The sequence below is a fragment of the Pelophylax lessonae genome, assembly GCF_965119305.1.
Source record: "Pelophylax lessonae genome assembly, chromosome: 1".
Lineage (NCBI taxonomy): Eukaryota > Metazoa > Chordata > Amphibia > Anura > Ranidae > Pelophylax > Pelophylax lessonae.
The window spans coordinates 575,320,171-575,345,514 of NC_138768.1; the positions used below are offsets into that span (position 1 = coordinate 575,320,171).

Below are 25,344 nucleotides of genomic sequence, written 5' to 3' on the forward strand. Positions count from 1 at the left end.
GTGACATACTGAAGCAGAGCATGAGCCCCTTCCTTCGGAGACTGGGCCGCAGGGCAGTATTCCAACAAGATAACGACCCCAAACACACCTCCAAGACGACCACTGCCTTGCTAAAGAAGCTGAGGGTAAAGGTGATGGACTGGCCAAGCAGGTCTTCAGGCCTAAACCCTATTGAGCATCTATGGGGCACCCTCAAACAAAAGGTGGAGGAGTGCAAGGTCTCTAGCATCCACCAGCTTTGTGATGTCGTTATGGAGGAGTGGAAGAGGACCAGTGGAAACCTGTGAAACTCCAGTGAACTCCATGCCCAAGTGGGTTAAGGCAGTGCTGGAAAATAATGGTGGCTACACAAAATATTGACACTTTGGGCCCAATTTGGAAATTTTTACTTAGGGGTGTACTCACTTTTGTTGTCAGTGGTTTAGACATTAATCACTGTGTGTTTAGTTATTTTGAGGGAAGAGCTGGTCTGATGAGACTAAATTGAACTTTTCAGCCATCAAAGAAAACGCTATGTCTGGCGCAAACCCAACACATCACATCACCCAAAGAACACCATCCCCACAGTGAAACACGGTGGTGGCAGCATCATGCTGTGGGGATGTTTTTCAGCAGCACCCGGGACTGGGAAACTGGTCAGAGTTGAGGGAAAGATGGATGGTGCTAAATACAGGGATATTCTTAACCATACCTGTACCACTCTGTGCGTGATCTGAGGCTAGGACGGAGGTTCACCATCCAGCAGGACAATGACCCCAAACGCACTGCTTAAGCAACACTTGAGTGGTTTAAGGGGAAACATGTAAATGTGTTGGAATGGCCTAGTCAAAGCCCATACCTCAATCCAATAGAAAATTCACTCCAGGATGTATTTGGAGATCTGTGCAGTCAGCTGCCTATCGTTGATTTGAACAGGGTGGCTGCACTAAAGACTGGTGCATCCCGCACGGGTAATGACGGCCCTTCACACGGTTGTACGGATTGGTATGCACATGAGAAGGAGGCCTTAATCATAATAAAGAGAGGTTTAATTTTTTCATCTGGACCTCAACGTGATGGCCATCAGGTTCTGTAGCCATAGCAAAGTGGATAGCAGCAGGAAAATGCTGTCATCCAAACAGAAATGATTATGCACACATGGGAGTAATTTGGGCTTCATCAGCGGAAGCATGTCTCATCACTGCTATATTTGTTGTGTTGGGCAGGTTTATTAGGTATAGATGCCTTGGTCTTCATTCAAGTTCAGGCTAACCAAAAATGGCACCAAATGATTTACTGTGCATGCACGTCAGCTGTTGGGCATGTGTGGTATGCTGCAATACGTTGTCAGTATGTTTACAATACAGGGTGACCAGGTGAGAGCAGTTAGGAAAGCAGTATACAGGCACATGCTGAGTCACCTGAAGTGTTTTTCCCCTCTCTACCTAATAATACTGTAACCAATTTGTACATACAGGCCGTTGGTCTGATAGGGTGAAATCCTTTGTAGTTGTATTTTTCCTCTACAAGAATTGTCAAAACGAATTTCATTTAAATGTGCTATCAGAACTTTGCAGTTTGACGTTACCAATTGGGTGTCACCACATGGTCAAAAATAAAAAAGCATAAAAACTGACGCACCTGAATAAACCCTTACCACTCGGCTCTTATCAACACTCCTGGAAACAAATTTTTCCCACCCTGCTTTTACCACCACACCTGCACACAATTGTTTCCTCCCCTGCTGCCACCACTAACTGCTCCTGCCCTTGACCACTTCTCATCCCAATTTCATCACCACACCTGCACACAACCACTTTCTACCCCCCCTTTTACCACAACGTCTACATATTTACCTATGCTCTACTGGAATGAAGCATAATTGTTCCCTCACTGCCATTGCACTGACGCGTACTTATTCACTTGCTATCACTGCACCAACGTGCACTTATTCACTCACGCCAATGCACTTACTTACTCACTGACACTGCACTGATATGAACTTAATTCACTTGCTGGCATTGTACTGATACACTATTTACTCACCAGCACTGCACTGACAGGCACCTTCTCCCTGCCACAGCATCAGTTTGCACTTATTTGATTGTCCCCACTGCACTGATGCACACTTATTCACTCGCTGTCTCTACACTGACACAAACTTATTCACTTGCCACCACTGCACTCAGCCGTTCATCGAACAGGCACGCTTTTGCTAATCTGGAATTTAAAGAGTAACATGAAATGCAAATAAAGCAAAATTAAAATAAAAATGTACATTTTTCCAGGGCTGTAGCAAAGCATTGGTGAAGCTTAAACTGAGGAAGACTACGGTGGATGATATTTCAGAGAGTCTTCGGCAAGGAGGAGGAAAGCTGAACTTTGATGAGCTAAGACAAGACCTAAAAGGGTAAACCCATGGTTCACAGAGGGGGTGGGGTGCCTATACTTCAGTGATATTCACACATTATTATATCTCTAGGGTTGTACAGTATATGTCTAACAGATAATGCAGCATGTATATTTCATGTCAAAGCTTTTTTTTCTAGTTCTGTAGAGTGGGAAATAATTAGAACTCCTGCTAGCTTTTACTGCTTTTAAGGATTCTGTTTGAAAGAGGTAGCCTATCTTTTCTTTTGACAACCATGTCACCGTACTGAAAGCATTTGAAAATCTGCAACAGGGACAGAAAAAAAAAAAAAACCTGACAGGGGTACTAGCCTTACCCTACTGTTTAAAAAAAAAAAATGATCTTTCGTTCATTGACGGACACAGCTCCTAATCTTCTTAACCATTGGGTTATACTGCCCCCTACAGGAGTAGGACACTAGGCAGAACAAAAGTCTGGCTACGCCTTTGGGCATTCCCAGGGGGTAGACTCCCTCTCCCTGCTTTAGGTACTCAGTTTTTTTCTGCCTAGTCAGGAGTAAGAACCTAGTTCCTTGCTAGGATCTCTGGTCCTGTTTTTTTTTCCTGTGAGCTCTATAATCAACTGCCAAACTGGGCGACGGGCTGGATAATCTAGATTCAGTGGTCACCCCAGTCTGGCCAGCGAGTACGCGCAGACCTCAGCTCCGCACTAGGTTAGCCGCAATATAGCCCCACCGGACGGGGGCTGGTCTGCAAGCTAAACACCTTGTGAGGTTGCATACGACCGGGTCTCGGCCTGAGTCGCAGCATTCTTCCTGGCCCACAGCCTCCCCATTTCAATGGAGAGGAGGTTCTGTCTGGAGCGATGCCCACCTGGTTCCTGGTATGGTAAGTGACTGCCCCCCCCCTCCCCCTGGAGGGTTTTGGGATAAACGTGGGCCCCTCCATGGGACGGTCGGACCCTGTGGGCCATATCGCCCCCCCATTCGTTCCCCCCTCTCCTTTACTGGTGCTGTGGGGTGGCCTGGTCCACCGCCTAGGGTGGGGCAGGGTGCTGTGCTGGGGATGGTGGGGGCAGGTGCGCTCACTGGCGACTCGGCGATCGGCTGTGGAGAGGGGCTCTACCTGGTGGGGGCTCCTGCCAGGGACCACCTTTCTGCCTGTCCCATTTTCTGAGGCCTAGGGATCCCTCCTGGGTCGTTTATATCATAACAAAGATCCATCTGGACTCCTCTTCTTTGGGATTGATAGAATAGAACCTCATTGGAGAGGAGGCAATAAGGTCCAAAGAATCTCGAGAAACGAAACTGAATGGATCTATCGTCTGCATACTGTCCAGCCCATTGGTATGAATGTAGACATAGATTTAAACTGTTTTTATATCTAATTATTAATATTTATCATTTTAACAATTTTTAAAATTTTTATATATTCGTCATCATTTTAAACATAGTATATCTTAAATAAATTGAAAATGACCCCAATAAAAGATTAACAACAAAAGGATGTTAATAATAAATATTTATAAAATCTATTGATTTTTAGTATTTATCAGATCTCTTAATATGGTTAATATATATATTTTTAGTGTTCTACAATTTAATTTACATTAATACCGTCATGTTTTTTAAAATAATTTTAAATATTCAGAATAAATTTTAAACCTACATTAATTTTAAAATATGAACTAAACACATATTAAAATTATTATGTATAAAATTTTAATGTTTTTGGATAATATTTGTTTACTATTTATTTATGGATAGTATGTATTGGATATTATGTTTGTAAAACAAACCTATATACCACAGAAGGGATATATAAATAATAACAAAGATGAATCATTATGGGAACTTAAAAATAGTAGTCATTTTTCCCGTTGTCCACTAGATGGCACAAGACACCCGTGGTTTTCTATGAAAATTAGATTATAATACGGGCACAACATTATTAAACCACTAGAGGGCTTGAGATAATATATGTTATTTCCGTTCGCCATTTACGGGCTATTTTTTAGAGCTCTTTTCTATTGGCTGATTCATCCCGATCTGGAGGTATATATAGGGATGTCTTGGAGCTTGATGCGTGATCCCTGATGACGTCACACGTAGTCTGACGAAACCGGTCGGGTCCGCGCATTACGCCCACGTCACTTCCGGTTCTTTGGAACACAGCCGGAACGCAAACCGGCGTGCAATGCTGTAAAGCGGTTCCTTCGTTTACCTGATGTAAGTGGCCTCTTTTTTTCACCTATTAAACTGAACATACGTACTATGCCATGAAGTTCCTTTTTTCTTATATATTGATCGGTCTGTGTGGGGTCTGAGAGCGAGGCATTGAAGGAAGAATCTACCAGTCTCCTTAGGTGGATAGATTACCATAAGAGTTGTGTCGGAATTCCATCTTATCTGAGACCTGGTATACAGCATACCACTTACCAAGGCTAGACCCCAAGGGTTCATCTAGTAAGTGTTTTGGACATCTGGTGGTGGATTTTCTTTTTCCTCTTGCTACCTCGCCATGAGAAGGCACCTTTTTTCACAGCACTGAGCACTTTATAAGTCACTGGACTGATTTTTGTTATTGATACTGCATTTGCAATTTTGCACATAAGGACTGTTTTCATTATAAGCACAACAACTTGTGAACAAGGGGAAGCGGTCCCTTTTTGAATATAGAAGCACCTTAAGTCACTATATTGAATTTTGCTGCTAATATTGCATCTGCGTTTTTGCACATAAGTGTTGTCACCATTTTATATTTTTATTATAGAGTTTATGCACTGTCACTTTTATTATTGCGACACTTGCACTGTGCACTGTCACTTTTATTTGATTACTCAATCAAGAATATTTATCTGTGTAGATCCTGAATAATTTATTTATTTGTGGGCGCTGTCCCCCTCTTTTTTTCAATATCCCTCCTGGGTCGCTGGGAGCCTTATGGTGCCGCAGTTTTGTTGTAGCCTGTGTGCTCAATGCTCAGTGGCCATGTTTGTGTAGTCCGGCGGCCATTTTGCAGTGTTTGCTAATGAAAATAGCTGTGGCCAAGACAGTGTAGCCCTGTGGGTGGCGATTTTGGCAATGGGAGCCCCTCCTCATCCCCTGGTGCTGACTCCAGGATCTTTTCACTTCCTGATCGACGCTACTTGGACGACCTCCTTCTGCGAGCGGAGTCTCCTACTGCTGTGGTGTAAAATCTGGAAATCATCATACAAACTCATCATACAAACTCTGAGGGAGTTCGGCGGGAGTTTTCAGAAGTCTGCTCTGGTTCCATCCACAAAGCTGGACTATCTGAGTCTGAATATGCACTCGGCCTTAGCCAAAGTGCTCCTTCCTCTGTACAAACTCCAGAAACTGCAGGCTGCAATTCATCTCCTGCTGTCCAGCAGATGGTCATCCTCCGGACTTGCATGCGGGTGCTGGGCCTGATGGTGTCTACCTTCGAGGCAGTTCCGTTTGCACAGTTCTATACGAGGCCTCTGCAAAGAGAGATTCTGGCCAAATGGGACAAGCCTCTGCAGTCTCTGGACAATCAGATCCGGCTGAACCGGGAAATGAGAGAGTCCCTGCTATGGTGGCTTCGTTCTCCGGCACTTCGGCTGGGCAAATCCTTCCTCCCCCAGTATTGGACAGTGGTCACCACAGATGCCAGCCTGCCCAGCTGGGGAGCTGTCCTCAGCAAAAATTCTGCTCAGGGGATCAGGACACTGGAAGAGTCCAGACTACCAATCAATATCTTGGAACTACGAGCCTTCAGACTATGCCTGGACCATTGGATGGATCGTCTTCAGAGATGTCAAGTGTGCATTCAATCTGATAGTGCCACGGGCGTGGGTATTGTCAATTACAAGGGGGGCACAAGAAGTATCCTGGAGGCAGCCGGCATTCTAAGGTGGGCAGAACGGTTCGTTCCAGCCCCTTCTGCCGTACACATTTCCGGGGTGAAAACTGGCAAACGGATTACCTCAATCGGCAGGTGTAGGACCAAAGGGAATGGACCCTTTATCCAGAGGTTTTTCATCAGTTGTGTCTCCGGTGGGGCATCCTCGAGGTGGATCTGTTGGCGTCTCAGCTAAACAGGAAGGTGCAGAGGTTTGTGGCTCGGTCACAGGATCCTCTGGTGTACGCCACAGACTCGCTGGTGGCCCAGTGGGGTCAGTATCATCTGATTCATGCCTTTCCTCCTCTCAAGCCTCTACCAAGATTTCTACGCTGGATCGAGGCAGAAGAGATTCTGGTCATCTTAGTAGCCCCGGACTGGCCTCCCTGGGCTTGGTACACCGATCTGGTGTGGCTGGTCGCCGATGTTCTTTGGAAGTTTTCTCTCAGGGAGGATCTGCTGTCCGAAGGATGAATCTTCCATCCTGCTTTACAGTCGTTGGCTTTGATGGCTTGGTTGTTGAACGCCAGGTGCTGATGGATAGAGGTTTGTCTGAGTCTATGATTCCAACACTGTTAAAAGCTAGGAAATCTACTTCTAGGAAGATCTACCATCGTACGTGGAAGTCGTACATTGCGTGGTGTGAGTCTCTTTGGGTTCATCCTCACTCTTTCTCAGTGGCTCGGATCTTGACCTTCCTTCAATGGGGGGGTTGAGCAGAAATTGGTCTTAAATACTATCAAGGGTCAGGTGTCGGCCTTAGCGGTCTTCTTTTAACGGCCCTTGGCCACATACTCTCTGGTGTGTACTTTTCTTCAGGGAGTTAGACACTTGGCCCCTCCAGTGCAGTCTCCGTTGCCGCCTTGAGACCTCAATTTGGTGCTTTCAGTCCTCCAGAAACTTCCTTTTGAGAATCTTTGGGAGATTCCCCTGCTTACGCTTCCCCAAAAGGTGGCCTTCTTGGTGGCTATCACCTCTGGGCTCAGGGTGTCTGAATTGGCAGCGTTATCCCGTCGTTCACCTTACTTGGTGGTTCACAAAGATAATGTGGTTCTTCGTCCCTGTCCGTCATTCCTTCCAAAGGTTGTCTCTGATTTTCATTTGAATGAAGACATTGTTTTGCCTTCCCTGTGTCCCATGCCAAAACATCTGAAGGAAATTGCCTTGCATGCCTTGAATGTGGTCAGGGCAGTTAGGGTGTACCTGGCAGCTACAAAGTATTTTAGGAAGTCTCACTATTTGTGCTCACGGATGGACCTCGGAAAGGGTTTTCTGCTTCCTCTGTGACTATTTCCAGATGGATCAGACAGACGGTGATTCAGGCCTGTTCCGTCAGGGGTCAGGTTTCTCCTTTCCCTGTCAAGGGGCACTCTACTTGGGTGCTCTGTGCCTCCTGGACCTTCCGTCATCAGGCATCAGTGACGCAGGTTTGAAAGGCGGCCGTTTATATATATATATATATATATATATATATATATATATATATATATATATATATATACACACAGAATATAATTATTATTTTTTTTTTTTTTAATTCTGTATTTCTACTGTTACACTGTTCTAACAGACAGGAAGTGAGGCTATCAGCAGGACAGGAAGTGAGGGAAAATCTCTAACAGAGAGTCCTGATTAGCCGTACAAACTGGACACAAAAACCTTCCCAAAACTAAGAAAAACTGTTTCCCTGCACATTTTATTGAGATGCTGTAATTTGCAAATATGGCTATTGCCACATACATACAAGAATACATTTGAAACTAAATTAGAAACAAGTCTATTTTAAACCTTAAGGTAAAACTATAGGCAAAACTTTATTTTATTTTGTATAGAGTAATAGAAGGTTATAACTAGAGATTGACCGATTATCGCCAAAGCCAATATATCGAGGGCCGATATGCACTTTCCCCGATATATCGGAATCAGCCTTTTGATTTACCGATAGGCTTGTGACGGTATCAGATTTTCATGCTGCGATTAATTGATTAAGGTTTTGCCACGGTATACGGTATTATCACGGTATTCTATTATTAAATTTAAATTATTAAATTTCCACCTCACTTCAATTTCATTGCTGAATTTAGGGGCTTTGGTTCACTTATGCACATTATTATATAGTCAGTCAGTACAGACTCTGTGAACCAGGCCTAAAATAGGTCATCAAGCAGTGTCTGGCCTAACTGGTGATAACTGGTCCTGGCGCTCGGCTCCGATACGATGGCCTGGTCATTAAGAGGGCAAATCCTTGTGGTCAAGAAGTGGTTAAACCTGAAGGAGGTGTTGTTTATAAATTTACTTTACTATTGCTTTAGGCCTGGTTCACATGTATGCGGGTTGGTGGTTCACATGTATGCGGGTTGGCGGTTCACATGTATGCGGGTTGGCGGCCCACATTTGCACAGGCATAGCAGCCCATTGATTTGAACGGGCTGCTATGCCCTCATTTTCCGCAGAAAAAAGGTGCATGCAGCATTTTTTTAAAATTCAGTGGCCTTGAAATCCATCCTGCTTTTGCACCATGCGACTAACCTGCAGTTCCTGCTCTGGCAAGCTTTCTGCATTTTTTGTATACGTGGGCACGGCATTTAAAAACAGTTTGCGTGTGCAGCAACGGCAGGTAAGTCGCATGGTGCAAAAGAAGGATGGATTTCATGGCCACTGCATTTTTTTAAATTCTGCATGCACCTTTTTTCAGCTGAAAACGCAGGCATAGCAGCTCAAGCCCATTCACATCAATGGGCTGCTATGCCTGTGCAAATGTGGGCCCCCAACCCGCATACATGTGAACCAGGCCTAAAGCAATAGTAAAGTCATTAATTGGTTAAACCTGCAGGAGGACCGGTGTTTTTATCTATTAATGACTTTACTATTGCTTTAGGCCTGGTTCACATGTATGCGGGTTGGGGGCCCACATTTTCACAGGCATAGCAGCCCATTGATGTGAATGGGCTTGAGCTGCTATGCCTGCGTTTTCAGCTGAAAAAAGGTGCATGCAGAATTTAAAAAAATGCAGTGGCCATGAAATCCATCCTTCTTTTGCACCATGCGACTTACCTGCCGTTGCTGCACACGCAAACTGTTTTTAAATGCCGTGCCCACGTATACAAAAAATGCAGAAAGCTTGCCAGAGCAGGAACTGCAGGTTAGTCGCATGGTGCAAAAGCAGGATGGATTTCAAGGCCACTGAATTTTAAAAAAAATGCTGCATGCACCTTTTTTCTGCGGAAAATGAGGGCATAGCAGCCCTTTAAAATCAATGGGCTGCTATGCCTGTGCAAATGTGGGCCGCCAACCCGCATACATGTGAACCGCCAACCCGCATACATGTGAACCACCAACCCGCATACATGTGAACCAGGCCTAAAGCAATAGTAAAGTCATTAATAAAAACACCGGTCCTCCTGCAGGTTTAACCACTTCTGGATCGCAAGGATTTGCCCCTTTAAAGACCAGGCCATCGGATCGGAGCGCCAGGACCAGTCATCACCAGGTAGGCCAGACACTGCTTGATGGCTATATAATATTGTAATGTGGGCTGCTATGCGTGTGTGTGTGTGTGTATATATATATATATTAGAGCTGCACGATTCTGGCCAAAATGAGAATCACGATTTTTTAGCTTGGAATAAAGATCACGATTCTCTCACGATTCTCTGTGTAACAAAAAAAAAAATTGGGATAACTTTACTGTTACGTTTTTTTTTTTTTATTCATTAAAGTCTATTAATTGCGTTTTGAAAGATTGCTGCGCAAATACAGTGTGACATAAAATATTATAACAATCGCCATTTTTTTCTGTAGGGTCTCTGCTAAAAAAATATATAAAATGTTTGGGGGTTCTAAGTACTTTTCTAGCAAAAAAAAAACTGATTTTAACTTGCAAGCAACAAGTGTCAGAAAAAGGTCCAGTCTTTAAGAGGTTAAACTTCCTTTCTCCCTGGCAGAGGGAAGGAAAAGATACAATGTAATCATTTTTGTTTATAGTTACTGGGAGACTTAGGGTCCTTTCACACGGCCGCTCCGTGTGTCCGCAAATCATCCAATCCGTTTGCGGATGATTTGCGGACATAATGTAAGTGAATGGCACTGCGGATGTCAGCGGAATACCATCCACTGACACCCGATTTTCCTCCTGTCAGTTCTGTTCCGTTTTTATGAACGGAACAGAACCCCATTTTTCCTTCCGTGTAAAAAACGGAAAGGAAGGAAAATCGGATGTCAGCGGTGTCATCCGCTGACATCCGCAGTGCCATATACTTACATTATGTCCGCATATCATCCGCAAACGGATAGGATAATTTCCGGTCACAGGGAGCGGATGACAGAAATGTCATCCGCTCCGTGGAAAAAAAAAAAAAAGTCCCGCAGCGGACCTTTCACACAGAGCGGCCGTGTGAAAGGAGCCTTAATGCTGAAAGGTGTTAGCTGTGTGAGTGAATGAGTCATCCAGCTCACTGAAATGTATCAATTCACAAGTCAGACCCAGGAGTAGAGAAACTCGGTATTTTAAAAATGCCACAATAACAATACCGTGGCTATGCAATACCGCGATATATCGAATTACCGAAAACCGGCATATGTCTATTTACCGATATTGCCGATATTTCAGGAAAGTGCATGTACCGGGGTGATGCCTGCAGCTAGAGGCATCACCCCGGTACCGGTGTCCATAGCCGACGGTCGGCTGTTTTGTAATGACAACCGATGCGGCTGAGAAGCCGCTCGGCTGTCATTCCAAGGAGCGGGAGGGGACGCCCCCCTCCCGCCGCCTTCCGCGGCTTGCCCGGGTCTCCTGTCCCACCGAGAGACCCGGCATCCTACCTTCACTGCCGCCGTCTGACCGAGTCTCCATTTCTTTGAATTCGGCGCCGCCGATTTCCCGAAAGTGATGTCCTTACATGACATCACTTCTGGGTACTGGCGGCGCCGAATTCAAAAACTTACAGCATTCGAAACAGCCAAACTTGGCGTTTTGAATGCTTTTAAGTGCAGAGGAGGGGTTTGGGTCTTTTAGACCCCCAGATCCCTCCACCACAGTACCTGTAGACATTAAAAACATTTTTTTTAATGTCTGAAAATATCGGCCGATACCGATGACCAAAAAATCGGTATCGGCAGTAAAAAAAACGATATCGGTCGATCACTAGTTATAACCCCTGTCAGATTATATTTTGCCATCTGTGTCCCATTGGGGAGATATTCCTTCACTTCCTGTTCCATAGCCAAAACTAGAAGTGAGAGGAAATCCCTGCAAATTAAGGGAACCCCCTGGGGACCCCCATGTCACTAGAACTAGTGTCCCCATTGGAAGATTTACCCTCTATTTCTTTTCCAGGGATAACCCTAAAATTTGGGATTTACTTTCAATAATAATGGTAAACAGGACAAATAGAGGGTGAATTTCCCTATTGGGGGCACAGACACCAATAAAAAACAGACAGGCGTCCTAATCCCTCTGCACTCTATTCAAAACTAAAAAAAAAAATTGCCTTTAGTTGTACTTTAACATATTTTAATACAACTATTGCAATAAGCCTATTTCTGCAACTTTTAAATTATATAATCTGCCTGATGATGAATTTTATCTGAACTTTTTGTTTTTTGTTTGTTTTCTACAGGAAAGGCCACACAGATGCAGAAATTGAGGCTATTTTTGCGAAGTATGACCAAGATGGAGACCAGGAACTTACTGAACATGAACATCAACAAATGAGGGATGATCTGGAAAAAGAGAGGGTGAGTAACCTAAAAGTTGGCTTTACACGTATGCATTACATAAATCACCACATGGTAATGCACTATGTGTGTGTCGGTGTGTTGTGGTACCCATTATTTTAAATGCCATCCCAATGCACAAAGGAATATACCTGTATTGCAGCACAGGTGCATTTTTTGGTCCATTGTGGTGCATTGGCAGCCCATTTTAAATGGATGAGCTGCCCTAACACATCGCATGTTAACACACTGGACTGTACAGGTCTGGATGGGACCTTAAAGGATAGCTGCATTTTTGACGGACCAGCTGTCCCTCCCTCACACCCCTGCTGTTAACAATATATACCCAAATTGATGTCTGATCAAATAATCATCCAGCCCTAAGTGCTGAAAGGGCCACTTGGCATTTAACTATGCTGATAGCTGAGGTGTTGTGCAGTACTGTGGTAGTATCAGCTTCTTACTATAAAGTATAATAGCCAGTGCATCTCTACATTGGCCTTCTGAGAAATGGGTAGTCAATCATTTATTTTATAGCAGGGTGTTGGTATATGCCCTGAACTGCACAGCCAGCTGGCTGCCATCCAGCCCATTGTAAGCCACAGTAGATAAAACTGGATAGTTGCCTGATCTGAGATCAGTGCTTTTTTTTTATATTTTTGATTGGTATATATTTTTTATAAGATGCTCAAGGGAAGGTTAATTAGACCTTAGTTAAACAAAAGGCACCTTTCCTTAACAGATATCTCTATCTTTATTTTACCAGTAAATGTGTCATTAAAAAGGTGCAAGGGCAAGTTCTTTGCATTTTTAGATGTGTCCTGTTGAAAATGTTTACATTTTGCTTGTTGCCTTGAGTAGATGCATATAAAACTGTGCGTAGGGAATGTAGCAGAATCTAGAAATTGTACTCCTTATCGGTCTCAGCATGTTTAGACGTGGTTTACAATAATTTTGCAGCTACATGAAAGAAAGCAAAACTTCCTATTGGGTATAGTGCATAATTTAGTGTGGACCTATCAATAAAGTATAATAAATGCGCTGTGCTTAATAACTTGTGGTATATGATCAAATTCAAAACATTACACTTATAAATCGAATAAGCATGGCATTATATACATCAAAGTTCTATTTAATACATAAGATCACTTTTTCTTAAAAAAACATCAATGTGTGCACCGCCCTGTGGTGAAAAGTAGGGTTCAGTTCACTCAACCCAGTAGATCTTCCAAAATATGTGAAGAACTGTGCTTCCAAAATATCCCAGTGTTCCCTAAAGGTGTCTGCTCACCTTCAAAATAGACTTTCTCAACAAAGGTTAAATGAGCGTTTTACAAAACATCAGAATTCAGGTAAGCATCAAAAGTCTTCCAAACCACACAGAGCTTCAGCTCAGATCAATTATCTCTCAAAGGTCAGAGTCATGGATCAAACAGCTAGTCCAGCCCAATTGGAAATAATCCCACGAATCAGCTTAAAGGGAAAACTAAAATATCAATAGTGTTCTCTGCATAAATTGTATTTAATAAATTAAATAAAACTCACATTAAAAAAGCAGAATAATCACTTGTATCTACAATCTTTTGTGGTACAGCACTTGTTGCTAATGCAATGAATTATACACATTTAAAGCGCATGTCACTCCATAAAGTCACGTCAATGCCTCTTCCTTAGAACACCAATCTCCACCCAACATGTTTCGTCTTTACCAACGTCATTGGGGACATGCAGCGAGGCAGTTGCGGGAGATTTATATACGTGCAGAATGTGCGGGCGCTGCTGGAGCATCATCCCCTCAGCCCTGCCCCCATGCCCATTTAACCAATAATGGGACATGCTCTCCAGCACCATAATGTGAAAATCCATTTTTTTAAGCAGGCACAAGTTAAACTTCAAGCATTCCAAGCTAAGAATCCTCTAAGTGTCACATACTATAAATCAAACTATAGCACTCCCAAATACACAAGTTCACAAAACATCTCTGCATAGTGGCCATTCTTTGCTACAACTACTCCTTTAGCAAAATGGCAACATTTTACAAATCTATGAACCATAATCTGCCACAACAAAATGTATTCCCAAACGGAGAGGGGTAAAGCACATAAAGGTATACATAATCATTTAAACAGCATATTGCAATATGAATAAATTCATATCTGAAGAATAAAGTTTAAAATATGTCTAAAATCACAATGGGAATTGAAAACCAAAAATAAGCAAAATAAAGTATAAAATAATTATAAACAGCGACAATATTAAATTTATCAATAGGAGAAAATTTATATACAGAAATATAAATCACTTGGAAAACAATTAAGATCAGTGTCAACAGTCAGGCCACTAGTAACCAACGTAGGTCTTTTCAGCTCACTAGAATTTTAATCTACTGGGAGTCCTGTTGTGCATTCTAAAGTGGTTTGATAAAATGCGGCCTTTGTAACCCCTTGTGATGTTATAAATGTGTTCTTTAAGGCGTATAGCAAGCTTTCTTGTAGTCCTTCCAACATATTGGAGGCCACAAGGGCATTCCAAAATATATACTGTATTACTCCCTGGTGACCATTGTCTCTGGAAGGGGAAGTCTAAATCTTTTACAATTGAAAAAACTAAAACAGGAATACAAGTAAAATCATCTATTGGGAACACTGAAAGCACATGTGACTGGGTGACATGCAGAAAAGCAATTCAGAGATAAGGACAAAGTGTTTTTACTTCTCTCTCATTTCTCAGATTACAGGATATGTTAGTTATTAGGTTAAAAATCCACTTTAAATGCATAATCCACATTTTGCAAAAATGTAATAAATGCACCCACACTAATAAAATAAAAAAATGTGCATTTATTAATTATTTTTCCATTTAAGCCTACAGAAAGGGCGCAGTTATTAAGCTCCTGTAATGTTTACCTCAGACCTCCTTTTATGGGGCTGGAGGAAGTAAACTATGGACTATACATGTGGTGATTAGGGATGATCTAACTTTTGAAAAGTTTGGTTCGACCAGAACACCCGAACTTCCCAAAAGTTCGGGTCCGGATTCCAGAACCCCATTGAAATCAATGGGACCCGAACTTCGGTAATCAAAAAACACCATTTTGAAGCCCTAAAACCCAATAAATGCCCCTAAAAAGTGCCTAGGGTTCTGGGTCATGCCACAGGGACTATTAATCACACAAAAAAAGTTCTTAAAAATTGTCGTTTTAGAGAGCCAATTATTGAAAAAATTATTGAAAAAAAAAATTAAATTTCTTTGGATTTAGTGTCTGGGGGGGTCTAAAAATTGTGTACCTGTGGAGTTTCAGCTCTGTAGCATGTCAAGAACCAGAAAAAAAAAGATCGTTTGTATTAGAATTGCAGTAGAGCAGGGATAGGGCTCCGCTACTTTCACACCTGGGCGTTTTTGTTGCAGCCGTTTATTGGTCTTTTTTGTGGACGTCTTTGGAGGCAGGCATGACATCTGAACTTCTGTGTAGGGGTATATATACACACCACACATATATGTATATATACACATACACACATATAGGTGTGAAAGTAGCGGAACCCTATGCCTGCGCTAATGAAATTATTTGCAGGGATGTGGCTCCGCTCCTATCACACCTATATGTGTGTATGTGTATATATACATATATGTGTGTGTGTGTGTATATATACCCCTATACAGAAGTTCAGATGTTATGCCTGCCTCCAAAGACGCCCAAAAAATGCCCAAAAAACCACCTGCAACAACACACCTGGGCGTTTTTGTTGCAGGCGTTTTTTTGGGCATTTTTTGGGCATTTTTGGAGGCAGGCATAACATCTGAACTTCTGTATAGGGGTATATATACACACACACACATATATGTATATATACACATACACACATATAGGTGTGAAAGTAACAGAACCCTATGCCTGCGCTAATGAAATTATTTGCAGGGATGTCACTCCGCTCCTATCACACCTATATGTGTGTATGTGTATATATACATATATGTGTGTGTGTGTGTGTGTGTGTGTGTGTGTGTGTGTATATATACCCCTATACAGAAGTTCAGATGTTATGCCTGCCTCCAAAGATGCCCAAAAAACCGCCTGCAACAACACACCTGTGCGTTTTTGTTGCAGGCGTTTATTGTGCATTTTTTGGGCGTCTTTGGAGGCAGGCATAACATCTGAACTTCTGTATAGGGGTATATACACACACACACATATATGTATATATACACATACGCACATATAGGTGTGAAAGTAGCGGAACCCTATGCCTGCGCTAATGAAATTATTTGCAGGGATAGGGTTCCGCTCCTATCACACCTGTATGTGTGTATGTGTATATTTACATATATGTGTGTGTGTATATATACCCTATACAGAAGTTCAGATGTCATGCCTGCCTCCAAAGATGCCCAAAAAATGCACAATAAACGCCTGCAACAAAAACGCCCAGGTGTGTTGTTGCAGGCGTTTATTGGGCATTTTTTGGGCGTCTTTGGAGGCAGGCATAACATCTGAACTTCTGTATAGGGATATATATATATATATATATATATATATATATATATATATACACACACACACACACACATATATATGTATATATACACATACACACATATAGGTGTGATAGGAGCGAAGCCACATCCCTGCAAATAATTTCATTTGCGCAGGCATAGGGTTCCGCTACATTCACACCTATATGTGTGTATGTGTATATATACATATATATATGTGTGTGTGTGTGTGTATGTATATATATATATACCCTACACAGAAGTTCAGATGTCATGCCTGCCTCCAAAGACGTCCACAAAAAAGCCCAATAAACGCCTGCAACAAAAACGGCCAGATGTGAAAGTAGCGGAGCCCTATGCCTGCTCTACTGCAATTCTAAGACAAAAGATCTTTTTTCAATGGCAGTCACCCTGACATGGAAGAGTTTGGTCACCCTGCCATAGCAGTCAGAGTCAGTTAACCCTACACTACACTACAGTCACCCTGACACTTAACACTTTCCCTAAAGAAACTAGATTATTAAATCTAACTATAGTGGAAAATAGTGCCCTAACTACACTAGATATCCCTTTCCTCACACTAATAATCGCTAAATGACACTTTTGAAGCAGGAGTAACAGAACTGCTTCCACTCTCTTCCACAGCCCCTGTATTACAGTTCTAGAGATTTGGCGGGGCTATGTTATATACTGGGGGGTGTATTCACTACTGATTGGCCTCTGGACCCCCTAGTCACTCCAATCAAATTCCTAGCATCCTCCTGCCCCCTCAATTGGCTTTTACTGATGTTTCTGGTCCAATCAAGGGCTTTTAAAGCCCAGTTCCTGTCCCATTGCATTTTGGTCGGTTCTGGTTGCCGAATTCCGAACTTTTTCCGCAAAAAGTTCGCAATTCGGCTGAATTTCGAACAGTCAATGTTCGGGTCGAACCGATGGTCGACCCGAACCATTCGATTATCCCTAGTGGTGATGTCTGTGCTACACACAGCTGCTTTAAATAAAAAAACAGGGCACTGCAGGGAGAAGCACTGTCCAGTTCAGGTAACTGGGGGGATTTGAGTGCAAGGCGTTGGGAAATGCAATCATGTTTCGTGGTACAGCCTAAATATAGGTGTAACATGGTCCCAAAAAAATAAAAATGTAAGTTCTAGTGATGAGATGGAGAGCATGACCCTGCCCTGTCTCTTCACCTCATCCAATCAGAGAATGCTTTGCATTCATTTAAAAAAAAGTGAGCCAGGAAGGCTAATACCATTGCTTGAGATTGCATTTCATTGCACAGAAAGGTTATAAGTCACCAGATATCATAGCTGGAAAGATGCAGTATACTAATTTTTTATTTAATTCAATATTTTTATTTTTATTAAAGTTTAACAACTGTAAATACAAAACAGTAATGGTACATCAAAGTCAAATAGACATACTAGCTGATAACAAAGGTCAGGTAATAGGCATTAGAGGTGGGTAGTAAGTCAGAATACGACCAGGTCGAACAGTAGTAAGCTAAGCAGGTTTCAGGTAATGAGGATAGAAGAATTTGCATAAGGTCATGGAACAATATAAGAACGTGAGAAAACCAAACGAGGGAGGGGGGACCCCCTAAACGCAAGGCCACGACCCCTAAGACACCCCTAAAGGGAACATACTGTGTCTCAGAGGTAGTGTCCCGCCAAAGAGGGAACTTATGTGAGAATAACCATAGCAAACCCCTCATTACAGATTCATCTGAGAGACCTTGCTTTCCTTTATAACCTAAACAGCAGATTGAAAAAACTAAGAGACCTGGCTAATACACAATGTCGGGTCCGTCCCAAAACGAATCGGAACATGAGGTAGGATACCCCGACCCTCACGATCCCTATTGAAAAAGTAAAACCTGACTCTTTGTCCGCTGCAAAAACACTGAAGGAGTATGAGAGAAGAAAAATTGGGTAAGAAAGGACAGAGAGGTGGAGAGAGGGAGCAGAGAGGATTAGAGAGAGGAAGTGAGAGGGAGAAAGTTGCTGCGGCCCGTGCTCCGTCCATTACGTGTGAGAAGTATGGTTGTAGTCGTCAAGATTAGATTTGGCAGGTCTTAGATGGATACATTTACAAAAGCCGCCCAAGGTTCCCAGATCTGCTCGAATTTTGTTTTTGAATTATCCAAAATACTGAACAATTTCTCCTGAGTCATTATCCAGGATATCTTTCATTTAGCAAGACGGAAAGAAACCGCAGGCGTCTTCCATTGTTTGGCTATTGTCATTTTAGCACCGAGAAATATATAGAAAATAAGCGCCTGGGTGTGTTTGGGGACCTTGGGGATGTGGTGGCCCAACAGGGCATATATCGGAGAAGGGTGAAGGGACAGGCCAGTAATTTGACGAACCATTCCAAAAATGCGCTGCCAAAATGTCCTTATTTTGGAGCATTCCCAAAACCTGTGTGGGAGAGTACCAGATAGGTCACAGCCCCGAAAACAAACCGGTGAAGACGAGGGAAAGATCGCCGCCAAACGTGTAGGCACCATGTACCATCTCATAAGCACCTTAATGTTAGCTTCCATGAGACCTACGTTGTGCATTCCCCGAAAGGAACGTCCGACACAGGCGTGCCAGTCGGAAACGTCCCAGTCACAATTTAGATCATGTTCCCATTTAGTCATGTAGGCGGTTTTGGTCTGAGAGTCGTTCAATAGAGTATAAATCAGGGAAATCCCACCCTTCACATCAGAGATTTGAGCACACCACTGTTCATACGGGGTAACTCTGAGGGGTTCGGGGGAATCGGTCCTAAGGGAATTGAGGAAGTGGGTAATTTGAGTCAGGCGGAATCGCTCCACGGGTGGCATCTTCAATGTGTTAGTACAGTGTGAGAACGACAAGGGACCTGTCCTGTCAAAGAAATGGCCTATCCTATAGAGGCCCTTGTCCGTCCACCATTTAAAAGCCCCGATATCTTCACCAGGAGGAAATGCTGGGTTATGAATTATGTGAGTGAGGGGAGCCCAAGAGGATGTGACTCTCAGTGTTTTGTGGATTGAATCACATAAGGTGAGGGAGTGAGAGAGGGTAGGTGCCATAACTGGAGGGCAAGATTTAGCAGGCCGCCAAGCCAGGTAGTCAATAGTGTGAAGAGGGACGGCCTGACGTTCCATATAGTACCAGTCAGGCTTGTCCCCCCCCTGAGTATACGATGGAGAACTGTGTTAGCTGAGCCGCCTGATAATACTTCCAGAGGTCTGGTACCCCCAGGCCTCCTTGTTTCCGGGAGCGCAAGAGTGTGTGTTTATTTATCCTATAGCCCTTCCTGCCCCATATAAATTTGAAGATGCTGGCTTGAAGTTTCTGAATGTGCGGTTTAAGCACTGGTATGGGGAGGGAGCAAAATAGATAGAGAATGCGCGGAAGGAGTGTCATCTTGACTGCGTTAATTCTGCCTAACCAGGAGATGTGATAACGCGACCACTCCGATAGGTCATTAGACAATTTCTTGATCATGGGTGGGTAGTTGGCTAAGTAAAGCTTGTCCATCGTGGGGGTCAAGGAGATTCCTAGGTAAGGGATGGTGTCCGAGTGCCAGGAAAAGGGAAAGTGGGCCTTAAGACGATCAGCCAGCGACGTGGGGAGGTTGACGTTCAGCGCCAATGATTTATTCATATTGACCCGTAAGCCTGAGGCTGTACTAAAGGAGTCAAGGAGGGCAACTATATTAGGAAGAGAAATTAATGGCGATGTAACGAATAGCATGATGTCATCCGCGAACAGCGCACATTTGTGAGTAGCACTGCCGCAACGGATGCCATGAATGTCAGGGTGCAGGCGTATTGCCGTGGCCAGGGATTCCAGAGCAACGGCAAAAAGAAGAGGGGATAGGGGACATCCTTGTCTCGTGCCTCTGCGGATTGAAATGTCAGCTGAATAATAGCCTTGTAGTCTGACTTGAGCTAATGGGCAGCTGAATAATAGCCTTGTAGTCTGACTTGAGCTAATGGGGAGGAATATAGCGAAGTAAGTGTGGTGAGGAAAGAGGGGCCAAATCCCCATCTTTCCAATGTGTTAAAGAGGAATGGCCATGATAGGGAATCAAAGGCTTTTTGCAGGTCAAGCGAGAGAAGAAACCCCTCCTGAGCCTTCCCGCCATCCCAACCCGATTGGAGTAGAGAAATAGCATCAATAACCCTCCTCACCTGGTCAGGGCCGTGCCTGCCAGGTATAAACCCCACCTGATCCTTATGTATGTATTGGTTGACAAAGCTCGAAAGGCGGTTAGCCAGAATTTTTGTCATTATCTTAAGATCGTTATTGATAAGCGATATTGGCCGATAGTTTCCTACTTCCGAATGATCTTTACCCAGTTTGGGAATAACTGAGATGAAGGCTTTATTAAAAGAATTATCCAGCGGTGTACCATCCCTAATGGAGTTAAAAAACCTGACCATGTAAGGAGCGAGGGTCGACGCAAATGATTTATAATAAGTGTTGGAGAAGCCATCTGGGCCAAGGGCAGAGTTTGGGTGAAGAGATTTTATAACCTCAAGGACCTCTTGCTCGGTAAACAGAGCTTCAAGGAGAGCTCTATGCGAGGAGTTGAGTTGGGGGAGAGGCACACCATTCAAGAAGGATGTAATATCATCCCCCTTTTGTGAAGCAGGGGCAGTGTAAATTTTCGAATAAAAAGAGTGGAAGGAGCGCATGATTGAATCGGGGTTGCTGGTTAATTCTCCTGCTAGGGATTTGATTTTGGGGAGGGATATAACCCGATACCGAGGGGAAAGTTTTGCTGCCAATTTTGTGCCCAATTTGTCCTGCGATGCATAAATACGAGCTCCCTGCCAGCGCAAGCTCTTTTCTGCTCTAGATGTGAGGGCCAGGTTGAGCGAAAGTTTTATCTCATCTAAGTCCGCTAAGGAAGCAGAGGTGGGAGCGCGTTTATGGGCTTTACTAAGGCGTTTAAAATCGGCCTCCAGGCGGTCGATATCTATTTGTCGCTCACGTTTGATTTTAGCTCCCAGTTGGATGAGTTGGCCCCATAAAACCGCTTTATGCGCACCCCATAGCATTGTGGGGGGCGGTGTCAGGGAGATTGTTGAGGGAAAAATAATCACGGAGCGCGTTTTCGATGATTGTACAATTAGTAGGATCGCTTAAGAGGGAATCATTCAACCTCCAGGGGGTAGGACCCCTACGGGGGGAAGAGCATGCTAGTTGCAGAGTCACGATAGAGTGATCTGACCAAGGGGTGTCCCTTATTTTGGACTTCAGGGCAGTGGAAATTTCAGAGGTCGGGATGAAGATGTGATCTATGCGCGCCAGAGTGTTGTGTGGGGCTGAAAAGTGAGTGTAGTCTCGGACGGTGGGATTCAATTCCCTCCATATGTCTACTAAGCCGAGAGCATGGAGTGATCTAGCCACTCGAAGGCTCTGTCTCGAGGGCCGCCGCATCATAAATCGGGATGAGGTCGATTTCTCCTGGGAGCAGTCAAAGGCTAGATTTGAATCGCCTCCCATGATGACACGGCCTTCAAAGTGGGGAGAGAGGAGTAGAAGCATTTCGGTAAGGAACTTCGCCTGTCCCTTGTTGGGTGCATAGTACGAAATGAATGTGTATAAGGTGCCATGCAGGTGGCCTTTCACTAAAAGATATCTACCTTGGGGGTCCGCAATAGTGTGTACGTGAGAGAAGGGCAAGGCTTTGGCAAACAAAATCGCTACTCCCTTCTGTTTAGAGGGGGCATTGGCTAAATAAAAAGATGGATATTTGTGGTGAAGATATCTGGGCTTAAATGAGGCTGGAAAATGCGTCTCCTGAAGCAGGAGAACCCCAATACCTTGTGAATGGTAGTGCTGGAATACTTTCCTCCGTTTAACAGGAGAGTTCAGGCCCTGTGTGTTGTGAGATGCCACCTGTAAGGAGGAAACCGTACTCACGTTAACCACTCTACGACCGCTCACAGTAATACTACTGCGGCAGAGTGGTTCGTTATCGTCCAGCCACGTAGTATTAACGTGACTGGACACTCCCCCTTCTGGGCGGCGCTTGCGCGCCGCCGGAGGCTCGCTCCCGCTGTTTTCATTCACAGCGGGAGTCGGGCCAGGGGAGGAGCAGCGGCGATCGCCGCTGCTCTTACCCGATCGTCGGGGATCGAGTCTGGAGATCCGCCCGCTGTGTGTAAACACAGCGGGCGGATCTCCATAGTGACAGGGAGTGACAGATCGGACTGTTCAGCATAGCTGGACATCCGATCTGTCCATGACTCACATAGTCACCTCCCCCCCTACACGTTAGTAAGCACCAGGCATACATTAACCCCTCCCTCTCCAATAAAATTAACCCCTTCCCTGCCAGTGTCATTTTTACAGTAACAGTGCATATTTATAGCACTGATTACTGCAGTAATGTCACTGGTACCCCCAAAAGTGTCAAAAATGTCAGTCAGGGGTCCGGTCTGTCCGCCGCAATGTCGCAGTCCCGCAAAAAAAATCGCAGATCGCCGCCATTACGCGTTAAAAAAAAAAACACCAAAAATGACAGAAATCTTTCCCTTTGTTAGTAAACGCAATAACTTTTGCGCAAACCAATCAAAATACGCTGATTGCGATTTTTTTTACCAAACATATGTAGCATAAAACAAATTGGCCAAAAATTTTTAAAAAAATTGGTTTTTACATCTTTTTTGGGGGGAATTTCATATAAAAAAATGTTAAAAATATTGTTATTTTTTCAAAATAAACGCTCTTTTTTTGTTTATAGCGCAAAAAGTGAAAATCGCACAGGTGATCAAATACCACCAAAAGAAAGCTCTGTTTGTGGGAAAAAAAGGACGTAAATTTCGTTTGGGTACGGCGTCGCACGACCGCGCAATTGTCAGTTGAAGTCGCACAGCGCCGAATCGCAAAAAGTGGACTGGACGGAAGACAGCAAAATCCTCCGGTGGTAAAGTGGTTAAAAGACATCACGTATGGTAGAAGGGTGCTCGGTGTCAAAGGCCCAACCCAGGACTGGTGAATTCCCCAGCAGCCGAACCGTCTGCCATGCAACGTAGGTAGTGATTATCTTGGCGGATCGTCCGGACCACAGGAACCTGGAAAAGAAGGGGAGAGCAAGTGAAAAGGAAAAGAGAGAGAGGAGAGTAGAGCAAGAAAAAGAAGAGCCTGCAAGAGCTTGAGCTTGCAGGGGGATGGGGAGACCATGGGGAGAACCCCCGGCACCCCACCGTGTGTGCAGATGCGTCCTGAGCCAGTCAGGGCGCATTCCTGCAGGAGGTAAGAGGATGGGCTCCTACCACCAACAGGAGGGAGCGCATTAAGGCCGCTCCGGCCATGGAGCCCCAGTCCGGCGCCCCTATCAAAAAAATAAGTAAAAGTAGCACCCTGAACAAACAAAAAGCTGGAGGAGCGAGGGAAACCAGAGGGGAGAGGGATGGGAAGGAGAACTGGTATAGGGGAGAATAAAAGAAGAGAGGGGGGGGAGGAAATGGGGGGAATTGTGAAAGAGTTGGATGAAAGTGAGCAGAATCAGGGAGAGAAGGGGGCAGGGAGGAGGGAAGGAGAGTTAGGGTAGGAATGAAGGGTAGGAGGAGCAGGTGACATGGTAACTATGACCGCAGCCAAAGCCGTTACCTAGGAGCAGTATAGAAAAAAAAAAAAAAAAAGGGGTCAGTAGTGAATGCATCAATAGGGGAGCTTAGACTGATGGTAAGAGGGTCTGCAAGAGAGGAACAAAAATAAACTACACATTCCTATAAAGAGACTAAAAATAAACAAATGACATATGCTGCGACGGTAAAGTTAGCGTATGATGAGCAGATACATTTCAAGTTGCGGGGAGGAAAGTCCAAGAAAAGGTTAAAAAGCAAAAAAAAAAAAAAAAACCTCCAAGTAGGACTGTGGTGGAATTAGGCCACCCCGTCAGGGATAAGAATCCCAGAAGCGCAAAGTGGAAAAAGGAAAAAACTGGATATGTGACCAAACCGAATCATCAAGGGGGTTGGACATCACGATGTCGTTTCGATTGATGCTTGTTCCAAACGTTCGAGAGGGGGCTGATTGGAGGAGGTCGCTTGGACGTCGATGGTCTCGCTGTCAGAGCAGAGGTCTGAGAGTCTCTGGTGATGATTCCCAGCTGCAGAAGTAAACCTTCACCCTCCTGGAAGCTGGAAAAGCTAAAAGTCTTGTTGTGATGTTGAAAGTTCAGCTTAAAAGGGAAGGACCACCAGTATTTCAGGGACTTGTTGGAAAGAGCAGTGAGTAATGGTTTCAGGGACCGGCGGCGTTGAATCGTCATAGGCGAGAGGTCAGCGAACAGCTGAATTTTATGACCTTGCACAGATAGATCCTCTTTGCCCCTGCTTCTCCTCATAACTTCTTCCTTCACCCCGAAATAATGTGGCTTGACAATGATGTCTCTTGGTAAACCGTCCTTGCGAGGTGGCTGCAGGGCTCTGTGCGCTCTGTCTAGCTCTAGTCGGTGGTCTGGGATGTCAGGGATGAGGTCTTTTATAAATTTCTTAACAGAAGTGGGAACATCCGTGATGGATTCGGGAACCCCACGAATCCTGAAATTAAGCCTTCTGTTCCTATTTTCTAGGTCGTCCAACTTTGAAAGTGCAGTGTCCAATTGGTCTTGGAGCGTTTGGATACAAGCTGAATTTTGGTTGGCTCTTGCCACGGTTTGGTCCACTGTGGATTCTATAGCTTCCATTCTTGCGCCGATATTATGTAATTCCGCCTTGATTGAGTCAGTGATCTGGGTGGCCGTTTGCGCTAAGCCCGCAGCCAGCATGTCAGAGAACAGGGCCATAAGGTGTGCCATCTCAGGGTTGGGACATTGGGGACTGGGACCCAGTTGCTGCGAGCAGGCCTGAGAGGCCGGGCTGTGTAGTCCTGATGTCCCCCCTATATGAGCCAGAGATCGGTGCAG

The 25,344-nt window shown here is 44.2% G+C and overlaps 1 protein-coding gene across 2 annotated transcripts in view; it reads left to right on the forward strand.

Annotated features, from left to right (window-relative positions):
- Positions 1–25,344, forward strand: part of PKD2 (polycystin 2, transient receptor potential cation channel) — a 92,106-nt gene that overhangs the window by 60,044 nt on the left and 6,718 nt on the right. For both annotated transcript variants that reach the window (XM_082272073.1, XM_082272072.1), the window contains exons 11-12: positions 2,268–2,389; positions 11,853–11,970. In XM_082272073.1, the coding sequence (XP_082128199.1) occupies positions 2,268–2,389; positions 11,853–11,970 (240 nt within the window). The remainder of the gene's footprint in view (positions 1–2,267; positions 2,390–11,852; positions 11,971–25,344) is intronic.